The 16,763-nt window shown below is 22.9% G+C and overlaps 1 protein-coding gene across 4 annotated transcripts in view; it reads left to right on the top strand.

The window, feature by feature from the left end:
* dnc (phosphodiesterase dunce) overlaps positions 1 to 11,508 on the top strand; it is a 151,846-nt gene extending 140,338 nt beyond the window's left edge. For all 4 annotated transcript variants that reach the window (XM_011497598.1, XM_011497596.1, XM_011497599.1 and 1 more), the window contains 6 exons: positions 1,506 to 1,729; positions 4,777 to 5,040; positions 8,000 to 8,099; positions 8,186 to 8,463; positions 9,507 to 9,881; positions 11,254 to 11,508. In XM_011497598.1, coding sequence (XP_011495900.1) covers positions 1,506 to 1,729; positions 4,777 to 5,040; positions 8,000 to 8,099; positions 8,186 to 8,463; positions 9,507 to 9,881; positions 11,254 to 11,379 — 1,367 coding nt within the window. In that variant the 3' untranslated portion in view covers positions 11,380 to 11,508. The remainder of the gene's footprint in view (positions 1 to 1,505; positions 1,730 to 4,776; positions 5,041 to 7,999; positions 8,100 to 8,185; positions 8,464 to 9,506; positions 9,882 to 11,253) is intronic.
* The last annotated feature ends 5,255 nt before the right edge of the window (positions 11,509 to 16,763 follow it).

Below are 16,763 nucleotides of genomic sequence, written 5' to 3' on the forward strand. Positions count from 1 at the left end.
AAATTTTATTAAAATCAATATAAGATTAAATTTTTTCAAATATTTAATAATACTAATATAATTTGAACATATTAAAATATAATTTTTTAATATTTTATAATAAATAATAATCTTGTTATTTACTATAAAGTTATACTTCAGTTTATTCAATAAATATTGAGTTATTTGAAATAATTAACTTTGAAATAATCTATACAACAGTAATAAGCATAGAATTTAACAATAAAAATTTTGTTTGTATAAACCTTAGCCTAATTAATAACTTTAGTATTTAAAATGTATATATTTAAAATTAAGCATTAGATTCGCAATTTATTTTTTAAATAAAATATGAATTTTTTAAATATTATATTTTAAGAATTTTATAATCTTAATTTATTATTAGTTACGTCCTGTTAATTATTTTTAATTAAATTCAAATTATATTTAATTTGAAGTTAAGTTTTAATTTCTCAATACAAATTCAACTATTTAATAAATAAGAAAAAATAAATTTAATTTAAAATTAATGCTTATTATAATTTCTTTAACAATATATATATACTTATGAATATTAAATACAATTTTAAACGATGTAATACAAAAATGAAGTTATTACACATACTTACTAAACATGCATACACGCATATGTACTCATCCATACTCGCGTGTGTTTTTATAGCATAATAATTTTACATCATATAAAATTATACAACATATTTTAAATTAAAATAGTAGTTACTTAAAAAATAGATCAAAATATAAAATTTAATAATAATACTCGCTGAAATTGCAAAAAGAAATATTAAAAAGAATGGTTTCAGTTAGCTTAGATTCTTTATAAAATATTAAAAGATATCAAAAGAACATTTGTCGTTAATTTAAATGAAATACAGTTTAATAGTGTAAATTGTATAAGTAATTGATTTGTACCATAGAATAGTAAGACCACAAAATTTATCTGTGAATATAGAAATAAAAATAAATATTACATTAAAATATTTTAAGTATAATGTATATTCAAGTATATAAGTATTGCATATTAAGTACATACCGTAATGAAAATAAGTAATTTATATACATTTATGATTTGCGTAGTGCTCAAAAACATTTCATTTTACAAATTTGAATCAAGAACTTCGACACATAATTATTTCTTCCAAATATCTTATATTAAATAAATCATTTGAAATGATATAAAAACTAATTAATATTAAAAATATGTTACTACACATCTGATTATTATTATCAAAGCATAAAAACTGTAACGGCGTTAAATTTTATATATGCAATTAGCAATTATGGAGTTATATTTATGCAATTAGCATAAAATAAAAATATAGTAGCAAATCCCGTAAATGGACATTGCATCACAAAAAAATATTTTAATTTTCTTTGAAATTTTTCGGCTCGTCGACTGCATTTTTTATTGGGCAACTCCAGACTGTTTTTCATCATTCTATTAAAATATAATAGTGAGAAAAAGTCTCGAGCTCCCCGCTGTAACCCGTTAATTCGTTCGGCAGACAAACAGCAGGAACTGGACTTGCCCTCGCTGTGTGTCGACGATGCGCTGTCCAGTGGAATAGATAGCCGTGCGGCCAAGAAGAAAGATCGTGCCCAGCGGGGTCCAGCTGCCATGTCACATATAAGCGGTGTCAAGCGACCCCTCACTCACACCAACAGTTTTACCGGCGAGCGGGTACCACTTCATGGCGTCGAAACGCCACACGAGGAGGAGCTCGGAAAGGTGGGCACCATTGTTTGAACCTCTTGTACGAGCCCTTGTACCCTTTAAGCATAAATCGCCGCATTTTTATACTTACAATATTACAGAAGTCTTATCCTGTCTACTTCCATATTAATCTAACAATTTAATTATTAATTCAGCATATCACCTTTTATTTTCATCTTACTTTATTCTGTGAGTACATATTCCATTCAAACATTCTAATAAACTTCCTCAAGCAGTCACTCCGCTCTCTTAACCACCAGTTAATTCTGTCTTCAGGCGATATCTATTGATATTATATACAATAAGGCATACATGTAATTTTATTTATATATTCATTCCATATAAATAGATAAACCATTCTCAAATATAATGAATAATTATTATTAATTATTTGTTATTTCTCAAAAGTTGAAAAATTCAAACTGTAATAGTTTTCATGAGTGCTAATGATTAGAAATGCCTAATTACGGTGTCTGTCAATTTCACATGTCAAACGTTATATTGTTAATCGTTATAAGTACCTGTAAGTTTACGTTTATTCGTTGAATTTTACACACTTAAATGTTTAATCAAATATAATATATCATCAATTATAAGAGCAATAAAATTTCAAGTAAATTATTTTTATAGTATTTAAATATTGAATTCTTGAATAATTATGAATCACCAAAGAGTACTGTCATAATTTGATTTTTAATCTTTGGAAGATGTTTGAGAACTAAAGAGAACGTCGATTAAATATAAATTTTACGACTTTTGTGTGAAATGCCTTAATACTAAAGTAAAGTGGATTTAAAAATATATATTTAGCATAACTATTAAATTTAACTTCTTACTTCTTAATTATGTAAGTATAATTAAAATACCAAAATGAAGAATAAGAACAATGGATGCAAAAATATTATACTTACACTTAATATCACTAATATATTATTCACTGAGTTCGATACATTTCAATTCTGAGGCACAGTTTAATTATTAATTGATCACATTTAAATCATATTCATTTTTATTATTAAAATAATAAGGGATTAAAATAATATAGAATATTTTATAAAATTAGTACATATTATAAAATGCAATAACAAATAATCAATATTGAATTTCAATTAAAAATTAATTTATATTAAATATATCAAAAATCAGTATTTACATTAAATAAATAGATTTAAAAATTAAATATAATTTTAATATATTTATTCATAAATTTATAATTATTTATAATGTACTTAATTATAATTGAAATGTCTAAATATTCAAATGCGCTTATATTTATTCTATTATTTTTTATTACAATCCGATTATTCCTCAGCTTGTACAAGTAATAAAACCATATACTTCTCAGCTTATAGAATATGTAATGAACACTATGATTTCAAAATATTTTTAATACCGGATATAATTCCTTAAAGAATAGTAAAATTTTTTGTCTCATAGTTCTTGCAAATTCGATAAATATTGTGAAATATTTTTCGAATCTACAGAATTTTAAATTCCAAAGCTGCATAATTGATAACTAATAATAAAAATTGTTTATACAAAATTGTTCTTATTTTGTAATTGAAAAATTATTTTTTATATAATTATTTAAATGAAAAAATACGAAATATAAAATTATTTTCAAAGATAATTTAAAATATATAAAGTAAAAATAAAAAGTATTAAGTAACAGAATTATTATATAAATGAGATGTTATTCTGAACGGTATTTTCTATGATGTAATAGTAAAATATTTTAGAGGAAAACAGTTTTTATAATGGATTGATATTTATATATTTAATCACGTCGAATACATAATAAGGTAAAAAATAGTTCATCTATATATTTAACAATATATATAATTGCTAGCTATATTATGTCAGAATATATTTCTGACCAAGTCTAGTATTTATATAAAAAATTATAACTATGTTATATTACAGGTTTTTAAGTAAATTTTTTTACTTTATTTATAGTTTCTTGTTTATATGACATTAAAAATTTTATATTGTTAAGAACTGTATTTATTAATATATATTTATTAAATAAATATGTAATTAATTTTTAAAGTAACATTAATTATTATAGGGAAGCCAAAATTATATTAATAAATTAAAAAATAACTAAAATAAATATTTTATTAAATTTCTAAAACAAGCAGTATAGAACATTCGAAACAGTACATTAAGAGATGTAATGTATATAAATGTAAGTGTGTATAAATAAATTCATAAAATAATGAAATCGTACTATTTATGAATTGTTCTTGAATTTTAGATTTATCATACATTCTCCTGTCATTATTTTAATAATTGTCACCTAAAAGATTGTTCGTTTTCAGAAACAATTATTTAATAATTAAGTTTTATTTGAAAAAATTATAATATATAAATTTATATTAAATTTTGTTATAGAATATCATGTTCTAATAATTTCAAATTAATTTTTTAAATATTTAATATAAAATTTAATATAAAATTTAATATAAAATTTGTGAATCTATCATAAATTAGAAATTAGTCTTTGATTTGTGTTCATAGAAACTCATATTCATAGAATATCTTAATTGTAATCTTCAAATGAAAAAGTGCTACATACTTTATCTTATGAAATATTTTTCGATCGTGACAAATGATACAAAAACGAAAATGAAAAAGCTTGTACTTTATCTTACGATGATTGTCTTTATTAAAACATAAATTTAAAAATTTCATATTAAAAGTTCATTTTTTATTTTAACCAATTTTAACTAATTAAATACAATCTAGAATACATTTTGTTATAATAATTTTTAAAGCTTGAAGATTTATACTAAAAATTTTTATGACTTTTTTCGTAATTATATTTGTGTAAAGTAAACTGAAGTACCTTTAATTACGACTATTGAAATTTATCTATGCTTTTTGATAAAGTTATTATCATAAGTGATTGTTATACAAAATTGACCTTTGTAAACGCTAAATAAAATTAAAATCAAATTATATCACTACTTTAGTTGTCTTAATTTATTAATTTTGTCATAGTACGCATATAAAAATTAATACATATTTAATACAATACTTGTCTGCTTTTTGTATTGCAGTTATTAAGCGATATCGACAAGTGGGGTATCGATATTTTTAGGATAGGCGAGCTAAGCAATAATCGACCACTAACCTGTATCGCTTATACCGCTTTTCAAAGCAGGGACCTTTTCAAGATTATCATGATCCCACCCAAGGTTTTCGTCACATTCGTTATGACACTCGAGGATCACTATGTCAAAGATAATCCTTTTCACAACAGTCTTCATGCTGCCGATGTTACACAATCCACGCATACTCTACTTAATACTCCTGCTCTTGAGGTAAGCTGCACGACCAATCTGTATGAAACAGTTATATTTCAATATCTCTGTCTTTGTCTTATAAATGTCAATAAATAGTATAAAAAATATTTCCTATGCAACAGAAATAAATTTGCATTATTACATTTATTTATTTATTTTCAAACTTACCATTGAAGAACATTCCCTATTTTAAGTCGTAATAAAAATAACTTAATTATATAATAAATATTTATTATATTATATATAAATTATTATAAATTATAATACATTATATATAAATAATATATTCTTCATCTAATTTTGATATTAGTAAAAACTAATTTAATAACTAATCAAATAACTAGACAAATCTAAGAAGTAATATTATTTTTTATAATTAATAATGAATTGTATTCTGATAGTCAAAGTTATTTTATACAATTTTGTGTGCCTTTTTTTAATAACTAAGATTTTAATTGGAATTAGTAATAAATTATGTATAATATTATTAATTAATAATATTGATATTGATAAACTGATAAAAAAAATATAATTTGGAATCTAAAAAAATATAAACCTACTAATTACATAAAAATTGTCATTACATTATTTTATATTTGCGATTTGAATAATTTAAAGAGTTATAATATTTCAAAAAAGAAAGAAAGAGAGAGAAATAAGAGAAATTAAACTAAAAAAAATTCTTATATAGATATGCATGACAGACAAACTATAGCTCATATCTTCTTCTTGACTTATTCTTGTGCGTGTAAGCTGAACGATAAATTAATCACCAGAGATTGATTTATTCTTTAACGTTCTACTATTCGCTACTGCCATTGTAAGCGTAATTTGTAATCTTGTGATGCTGCATTTTAGGCGACACTAACTGATCTGCTACGCAAAACTAAAATATTGAGCATTATACGTGATGTTGCGGCAGGCATTTATTTATGAGTTCTGCATTATTTCAAATATAGATCGAAAAGATTTATATTAGTTTTATATTAATTCAAGATACAAAGCAATTTGCGAGAAAGAAATATCAACACGAAATTAATTTGTAATAATTCGGATTTTTTAATAAATATAAATATAAATATGTATTTATTAGAACTTAAGGAACAATATAATGTGTATATTTTGGAATCTCAATCAAACTAAGAGCTCCTAAATTTATATGACAAATTTGGTAATAAAATCTATTAATTTTAAAGTTAATTTTTTTACTAATCTAATAATAAATGTAAATATATTAATATATAAAAGAATTAAATTTGAATTATTTGAATTTTTATTAAAATTGTATATAATAACTACTTAAATCTAATAATTAAAATTATTCTGTGCATTAACATAATTATAAATAATATAATAAATTAAAAAATTATGTGTTTAATATGCAAGAAAATACATGGTTAATTGCACGATAAGATATTAATAGAATATTTATATAAATTGTAAACAAGGTATAAAATCGATAAATTCTACAGCAAAACATGAATATTACTTGTATTATGTGTCATCACTTGAAATATCAAAATTTTGTGATTATAATTACGAAGAAATAAATTAGTACGTTGTGAAAGGTTTATTTATGCTTATAAAAATGAGAGGAAGAGTAAAAATAATAATATAAGTTAAAATATTCTCACTGTCATATTATTAACTATTTGGTGATTTTACATTGAGTCTTAAAAGAACTTTAGTCGTTCTATTATAAATCTTTATCCATCCACAGCGAATGCTCTGATGGTTGTTTTATCGATAATTTGAGGTTAAAGATGTAATTTTTGTTTCCTTTGTTTCATGAAACTCGCAAATCATTTAAACAGATAGAACTTATAGAATATTAGAAATATTGATCTTTACCGAGTAAACTGATTACTTATGCACATGGTACTGTGAAAAAATGTAAATATAAACTAAAAAAAGATATGAATATAGTATATTATAATTTAAATTAAAATATACTAAAATATATTAAAATATATAAAAATTGAATTTTAAAATAAAATTTTGAAATCCTCTTTTTTATTAAATAAGTTAATAATAAAAATCAAAGCAAAATTTTAACTCAAATTTATTAGTCTATTGTGTAAATAGTTTTATCATAAATTATTTTTTTTAATTAAATCAGTAACTGTTGAGCCACTTTCCGAAGAAAAAATATACTATTTAATTAACATTTAAATATACTTAGTATATACTTAATCAATTTGAATTACGTATTTAAATATTTTGCAATGAATATTCAATTGTTTTTATGTTATACTTATTATTTTTTAGAAAATATGTACCAAAAACAAGTCCATTATATAATTCAAGAATTTTATGACTACTATCTACAAATAGATTTAAATATATTAACTTAATTTTTATTTTTATATATTTCGTTCAAAAGCTTAATAACTATTCCTTCGGTAAAATATATCTTCATATTATTATTTAAAAAAGAATTATAAGAGAATTATAATTAACTTATATATATTGTATAATAACAATGTATACCTATTTTACAATAATATAACTATTAATTAATAAAATATTACTAAGAACTTTGTAAAGGCGGATATTAGTTAAATGAGTACTAAACCTTATTTCTGTTTTAGGAATTGGTTTTTAGTAACTACTTAAAAAATGATACAATATAATATAAATATTTTTTATGGTTAATATAATAATTTTTAATATAATAATATTCATAATTTTTAAATTGTTATACAACTTATTTGTATAATTTTTTGTTGATAGTTTAATTACTAATTTGAAAATTGTTCCATGTTTCTTCTAAGAATATTTCTATTTTTATTCATTTAAAAAATAAAATATAATTTGAAGATGTTATATTCGTAGTGAAACTATCAATTTATCACATCTTTAATTCATTTATTGAACGAGGTATATCTCAGCTTTTTAAGTACATGTTCAGTGTCAATTTAAACACTATTAGTATTATTATATTACCTTATTATATTATACAATAATTTTTTTTTAGTCCGTTTTCACACCCCTGGAGATTACAGCAGCCCTCTTTGCCGCATCTATTCATGATGTTGATCATCCAGGTCTCACCAATCAATTCCTTATTAACTCAAGTAAGAGCCTACACTATTTTAAATTTTTAATAATTACTAAATATATACAGTATATTGAATTCAAAAGTTAAAATACTGACTTGTAGGTTCAGAATTGGCTTTGATGTACAATGACGAATCGGTATTAGAAAATCATCATTTGGCAGTTGCGTTCAAACTGCTGCAAAACGAGGATTGCGATATTTTTAAAAACTGTTCGAAAAAACAACGCCAGACCTTGAGGAAAATGGTTATCGATATGGTACTATCTACTGACATGTCAAAACACATGTCGCTTTTAGCAGACCTCAAAACAATGGTAGAAACTAAAAAGGTCGCTGGATCTGGAGTATTGCTACTTGATAACTATACTGACCGAATACAGGTAATTAATTTAATATAATCTATTGTAATAACATACTCTTCTTATAGTACGACATTTTTATATATAAAATTATTTTTCAAAGTACAAATAAATATTTATAATAGATTTTATGATTAAGCACATTTATTTCAACGAACATTTACCAAATTAATAATAACCGAAGGTCTCGAAGTATCCATAGGCTTTCAACTGCATAGGACATTCTCTAAGGCATTTCCATCGAGAAAATCTGTCATTCGGATTGTAATGTGACCTATAAGTACAGTAACACACGTTTCTACTATATCTAAAGACATATGGTAGAAAATGTAGAAGTAGATAGTTAGTCAATAAATTTAACTCATTTGACAAATTCATTATTACTCAATGCTCATTTATATAAATGCTCAATTCTGTTAAAAAATATTTTAAATTAAAATTTTTCTAAAATACAAATAAATGATATTTAATGTGACTTTTCTTCATTAATTAAAAAAAAATTATAAATATATAGTTAATTAGACTAGCAATGGTGTAAGCCCATTTTCTCGGACTGCCTTACATTTTCATTATGACCTCATGAAAAATAAATTACATAATGTAAAGTAAATATAATTATAATTAATTTTATCTAAGTTCATAAATAATGTATATACTCATTCAATTATAAATAAAATTATTCTTATATTATGAAATTCTATGAAAAATATACGTTCATGTGCATATTAATAGTATATTACGATAACGATGATTATTACAATTTATCTTTCATATACATTTTTTATAAACAGTGAAATAAAAAAAATGAGAGTCTGATAGATTGAAATTTAGTTATCTATTTAAACAGTCACTCTCTAGACTGTTTAAAAAAATTAAGAATTAATATTTCTTTGAACATTTTATGACCATCGCAGGACTAGTTTGATAATAAATACATTATTTTTCAATGCAATATCAGATATTAAATAGATTATCCAATAACCACTTCAATAAAAACAAGTAACAAATAATTTCATTGCGAATAAATATAAAATAAAATAGAGATAATGTTCGTTGGATTCTAGGTTTTGGAGAATTTAGTGCACTGTGCCGATCTATCAAACCCAACAAAACCGCTCCCGCTGTATCGGCGTTGGGTCGATCTACTCATGGAAGAATTTTTCCAACAAGGTGATCGCGAACGTGAACAAAATATGGATATCAGCCCTATGTGTGATCGACATAATGCAACCATTGAAAAGTCCCAGTTCGGTTTCATTGACTATATTGTGCATCCGCTATGGGAAACTTGGGCGGACCTTGTTCACCCTGATGCACAAGAAATACTTGATACATTGGAAGAGAACCGTGACTGGTATCATTCGATGATTCCACCTTCACCACCACCTGACTATTTCCAATCTGAAGATCAGCAGCAACCCGATCGCCTACACTTTCAGGTAAATTTATATATATTTTTTCATTGAACTTGTTCATAACGTTACAAATTTAAAAATAATTTTAAAAGTATATGTGAATACATATTTTTTATTTGGCATTATCAACGAGTATAAAAATCTAGAAAATTCATTTGAGGCTATATTCATTATTAATAATGACTAAAACTAATATCAAATTATATTTTAGTTTATATTTAAGTATTTTAACATACTTGGATTAGAATAAAATATAGTAATCTTTAAATCATTATTTAATATAAATAAAAGATTTATTTTTTAATACCAGTATTATATAATTAAGCAACACAAAAAAATTAATTTTTAACACTTGATCATAAATAATATAATATGCTATATAAAGTATTATTATATATGTATAGTTATTGTATATTTTTATAATAATTACAGATATTTTACATTTATATGTTCCTGTTATGATGCATGGATATGCATCATATTATTGTAATTCTTGCTATTACGTATCAATTAACGTTCCCTAGATATTATTGTTCTTCAAACTCAAAAATAAAATTTAATTTACAATTGTAAATAAATAATTAAACTAAGTATAAAAATAAATAAATTTATAAGTATAGATAAAGAGTAAAATGAGACTATTAATACTGCTTATTTGTAATAACTTCAAGAATGCTGTCTAGACAATTACACGAGTATCTTATTTACAAAGCTCACATCAAAGAAATGATTTTAAGAAAGTTTAATAAAAATTCTGATGAAATTGTTCTATAGGAAAAGCTAATAACAATAACACAAATTATTTCTTGGAAGAAACAGAAAATAATTCAAATATTGATATATAATCGTAATATATACTAACGTTGATATATTGCATCAAAATATTATTTCTGAAATTTTCATAATTATATTTTTAAATTATAATAAAAGTTTAAAATTTGGATCTTAACTTTTTTTCTTTGATCTTCTTATGATTATAAAATTGTATATTTAATAGACGACATAAATATTACTAGAAATATTAAAATTCAATTTATGAATTGTAAATCAATATTTGTTACATTGGAAATATAACAGTATGCCAATACCGTAAAATAGTTGTTATCTATAAATTAATTATTTTTAAATGAACGAGGAATAAATATTTATATCTTATAATAAAACATTGGCTAATTTAGTTTGATAATGTATAGTAACTATGTACTCTATATTAATATATTAATGTATTGCAATAATTGTTTAATTAAAATATCAATATATGTTTTTAATTATAATGTATACATACAATAAAAAATATAAAATATACTGATATTAAAAAATATTGAATTATTAAATATTAAGAAAAATATATTAAGTATTAATAATCATGAAGAAAAAATGTTTTTAAATTGTTCAGATGACATTGGATGAAAGCGAAGAACCACACGGCGATATCGATAGCCCCGTAAAGGTCCACAGTCATTCGACTGACCAAGATAACACTAGTGATCCCGAGGATATCCCTGCTGACGCAGAAATGTGATCCAGGCTTACCAGCTTCCGCTGAAAGCTCTATGAGAAAATACAGCAAACTTTGTGGCACGTGTATCGGTGAAACTGACCACAAGATACCCGAGACTCACCTACAGCCATTGTTGCGCTATATATGTGCTCCCATGAGTCCAATTCACTACTAAAATCTTTTCTCATTCTTTTTTTTACTCTTGGAGCAAGACATATCGATGATAATTGTTTATACAAATATGGGTTATCTATTTAATAAATGGCAATTACTTATTAACAGAGAGAGAGAGAGAGAGAGAGAGAGAGTCAGGTAAAGAGGAGGAGAAAGCGAAGACAGAGAACGAGAGAGAGAAATGTGAATGTAATAGGAATATTAAGTAGAGAGGAATATCTCGATATGTAAAGATTATTGATTTAAGACTGTATTAAGAAGATAACTGTTTCAAGTGAACATTATATACAAGACCCGATATTACGTATATTCATATGAGAGTGCATTAAGAGTCTTAAATACACTTATAAATATAAGAGGTCGAGCTTAAAATTAAAACAATGCTAAAGGAAAATGTTGAAGACTTAACAAAATAAAAAAGTAAGAAATAAACGTGATAAAGCCAAATGATTTTTTCTTTTCTCAATTCAAGAGAATTCGGCTGGACCGACATTATTATTAATATATATCAAGTGTAACGTTTCATTTCAAACGTTATATTATTATATCTTAATTCGAAAATCATAACTTCGTCGAAAATATTCTCTAACTATATTGTATGATTAAGATATAATGAATAATCTAACTAGTATGCAAACAAAAGCTCTTAGCGATGAAGTTGTTTTTCTCTATTTTGGTTTTATCCGATTTTACGAAGCATTATATCTTGTTTCTAGATTTTCTTCTTGTTATAAGAGTTAAGAAAAGAGACACGTATCGTGGATATTAAAGATGGATATTAATACCCATCAAATTCTTTTGTACCTATTTAGATAACTCATTATTTTAAGAAATGATTAGTAATGGTTGCCTGTTTCATGGAAACGACTGTCGATAGGTACTCTTTTACCACATTGCTATTTTTTGGAAACTGTGCTGACTGTATATTATTCAGGAATGTATAGATACTTCCTTTGTATTGTTAATCAATATTGTTTTACTCTATTACCTTCTAAGCCATAGATTCACGGTTCAAGAAAATAATATTTTTTTAATACAAATTGGCCTTCTTCTAATGAATAGAATAAGCTGAATTCATTTTTTTTTAGATCTACTAAGTAGCTAATGAAATTCTAGTCTTTGTTCCATTTTGTTCACTGAAAGGATCTTTTAATACAAAATTTATATTATAAATCGTTGTTGCCGTTTACTTATACCAATATGATTCTTAATAGTTTAAATATTTTTAATAAACTTTGCTTATGGAATTTTTAAATAATGTGACAAATATTTCTACAATATGCTCTTATTTTTTAATAATTTCATTTTTAAGTAATAGTATGAATTCATATAATTATATGTAGAGTCGATGCAACTTTAATTTTGTAAAATATATCAACAAATTTATTATGTTTATAACAGATTATACAACATTTAAATAAAAATTAATAATGTAAACATTTTATTAGAAGAATATTTATATTAATGTTCTTTACAAAATTAATTTTTAGAAATTAAAAAATACGTAGTTTTCATTATACTTTTATCAACTAAACTTTATCAATTTGTTATTACAAACTTCTTCTAATTAATTAAGTTTCATAAAAAGTTTTTTTAAATGTATTTTTACGTTAGCACATAATGGATTGATAGATTTTATTTTCATTTGTAATAAGATATGGGCGCCTAAGAATTGATCTTAATTGTTAAATTGATAAACAGTATAAAATTATGTTATATACCAATTATAATCATGAAGCGTAAATTACAATCTTCAAATTATAATTCTGATAAATTCAAATTAAATATAAATAAAAAGATCATGAAATTCATTAGTTGAACGAGGACAAAACTGCTTTCTTACGAGAAAGAAAAAGGAAAGATATAGTTAAAAAAATAAAAGAAAAGATATCGAATTCATGTAGATTGGTGAATCTTGGGTTAATTAATAAAAATAAAACACTTTCAAGGAAGAAGAAAAATTAAACAATAATAAAAGACATGAAATTGCGGCTATTTTTTTTCTAATAACTTTCAAGTTAAATCCTAGATAATTTATATTCTATCGACATATCACAATGAAATTTGTATTTCGAAATAGCGCCTATTGGAAGATAAGGGCAAATTACTATAAATAATTCTTCAATTGCTTATATATAGATCAAAGGGACCTTCCTTCGGGTTGATATGGAATGAATTTTCAATATTTCAAAAATCAAAAAGATATGTTAAGAAAAGAAGTATCGAAATATTTGTGTATAATAAATTGACATTATTGTTCAAAAGACTTTTGAAATTCTTATTTAAATTATACATCTTACTACTAATATGAATTAGTACAAATAATAATATCTTTCTACAACTAACGATATTTACAATACAAATAAACTATTTTAGTTTAATTAAATCCGCATATTTTTAAAAAGTAATTCAAAAGTTAAATAAAAGCATTATAACTTGAACAAATGTCTAGCAAGTCTTTCTTGAAAATATAAATAAGTAGATAAATACTATCAATATTGTTCATTACGGTGCTAAATACTATATAATTTTCTAGATTTCCTTAGGCAAAGATTTAAGGAAAAATCAAACTTGTTGAAAAAAACACATTAATTAATTCAACTACACAATAATTAAAACTACACATACAAACTACACAGTAATTAAAATTCGAAATTCCTCTCTTTCAATATTACTTTTTTTAGCTATTTGATTGTTCTCATTTATAATAAAGCAATTAATTTTAATATATAACTACATAAAAGCTGGTCTTTCAAGTTTGTATTAAAATTAATTAATAAGATAAACGACTATGATATTTATATATAACATAGCACCTGTAAATGATGTACAGTATCATAAACAAGTGCAAATCTCGTAAATATAATCATTTTTTAAGAAAAGAACTTAACAAAATTTAGAAAATTAACGAATAAACAGTCCTTTTTCTCATATTCCATTTAAAATTCGCAAAATTTACATTAGTACAGTTCTCATATAAAAAAAATATAACAAACAGAAAGAAATATAGATATCATTATGAAATACCATCTTAATTACAAATTTTCAATCGAAGCAGATTTACCTTTGAAAGAGTTAGACAGAGATAAGTTGAGATAATAATGTCTATGTTTTTCACTGAGCCCGATGTTATAATTTATAAAATTAACTTGTACTAATATGATAATGTTATTTTGACTAGAATGCTTTTATTATATTTTCCATTATAAATTTAGATCCCAGTATTATTTGCAGTGTATTGTAATACTCAATTAATATATTAAAATATTGTATGAAGAGCATAAAAAGTAAACACTACTTGTAAAAAGACTTCATTTAACTATTAAAAAAATGTCATTTTAATTTTGAATTTTATCCAGTTTTAAATATCTAAGTGAATACTTTTTAAGTATTAGAAAACAAATAATATATTAATAAAATTAAATTTTTTTAAAAGATTATTACAATTTTTTTAAATAGAAGCAGCTAATGAAAAAAATTATTTGATAAAAGGGAATATTATTTATAAGTTTCATTTACACTTATCTAATGAACAATTCAAAAATACTAAAATTATTATCATGATTTTCTTGCGACTCTCGATTATAAAAATAGAAATTACTACCGTATTTCCCTCCGCTTGCTTTAAAGTAGTCATACATATTATATCACCTGAATTTTTAAAAATTAATTAAAATAAAAATCAAAAAAAAAATGACAAAAAATTATAATCCGTTACATACAACATTTTTTCACCGAAATTAATGAACTTTTCATACTCTTATAATATCATCATGAATAACTTAAAGAACGCTTGAAATACAAAACATTGTTAAATAAATTTTAGCAATTATGATATGCCGCCTCTAAATTTAAAAGCCAACTATTATTTGTCATAATTAAAGTTTACAAAAAGAAAACGAAAATGATGATTCGCATTAACAATTCAAGCATAAATGAGAGAAATTTATAGATTCAAGTGTAGAATCACTAAAAAAAAACCTTGCGACGTAATTATTTGAGAAAAACGAAACCAAGTAATTATCGATGTGTGTGTCATAAACATTGAACTTAACGAGTGTATGTTGCTGGACACCCAATGTTTGGTTAATAATTTCAACATTAAATATCTAGAATTAACCCTAAACTTACCTTTTATTTCTTTTTTGTTTTAATTTTACTTTTAAATTTTATTTAATTCTATAAAATATGACTATAAAATTACAAAATATACTTCAATGCAATGGATAAAACAAAATGTAAATATATAAAAATACAACATGGAAAACTCAAATAAATTTATAAATGTTTTGCATATAAATTAAATAAAATTATCGTAATGTCGAATTCATGAATTTTATTATTTAAAGCTTATCAAATAAAAATCAGAAAAACATCGTCTTGAAGTTCATGTTAGTTTATACAGTTCAGAAACAAAAGTTTAAGTTACTTTTAAAAAAAAATACGTGACAACAGTACTATTCTTGAGATACTCATTTAATACTTCTTGTCTTTTATATTATTTATCAGATACATCAAGTTAATTGTTATTATGTTTTATAATGGCAACAATAAGAAAATGAAAATTATGACAACTGTAATTACCCGATAATATATAATACTTTATGGAAAAAAACAAATGCAGCGCGTTTAATTGCTGGACAGTTAAATAAACATGTATTAATATCATGTAACCCTTATACGAATATATGTGTAATAAAAACATATTTATTGTCTGAATATGCATTTCTTTCTATTATGTTGATAGAATATTAGTCAATTGAATTGTGTTTTTATATATAAGTATCTTTTATATCTAATGGTCAAATATTATATTATATAAATGTATGATTATATTACTTTTGTGAAATTGCATACTATATAAAAGTGATTTGAATATTTTTATAGTTTTTTATTTATGATTCATCACTATTAATTTATAAATAATAAAAGTTTATATATAACAATATTATAATTTACCTCTAATATACCGTTTAATAATTATTTAATTATTAAAAACAATATTAGACATATTTTTAGAATTTAGTTTATTTCAAGTTTTTCTATTAATATAAACATTTTAATTTTTATCAAGGCTCTATTATTTATAGTTTTTAATTTTCTAACATTAAAATGGATTACTAATGATATGTTTTTTTCAATATAAAAAATTTTACAAAAAATAATAAAAATAAAACAATTTAAAGATTTGTTGAAAAATATTAAATTGAAACAAAAAATTCAATAATTAT

The sequence above is a fragment of the Ceratosolen solmsi genome, unplaced genomic scaffold (assembly GCF_000503995.2).
Source record: "Ceratosolen solmsi marchali unplaced genomic scaffold, CerSol_1.0 scaffold47, whole genome shotgun sequence".
Taxonomy (NCBI): Eukaryota; Metazoa; Arthropoda; class Insecta; order Hymenoptera; family Agaonidae; genus Ceratosolen; species Ceratosolen solmsi.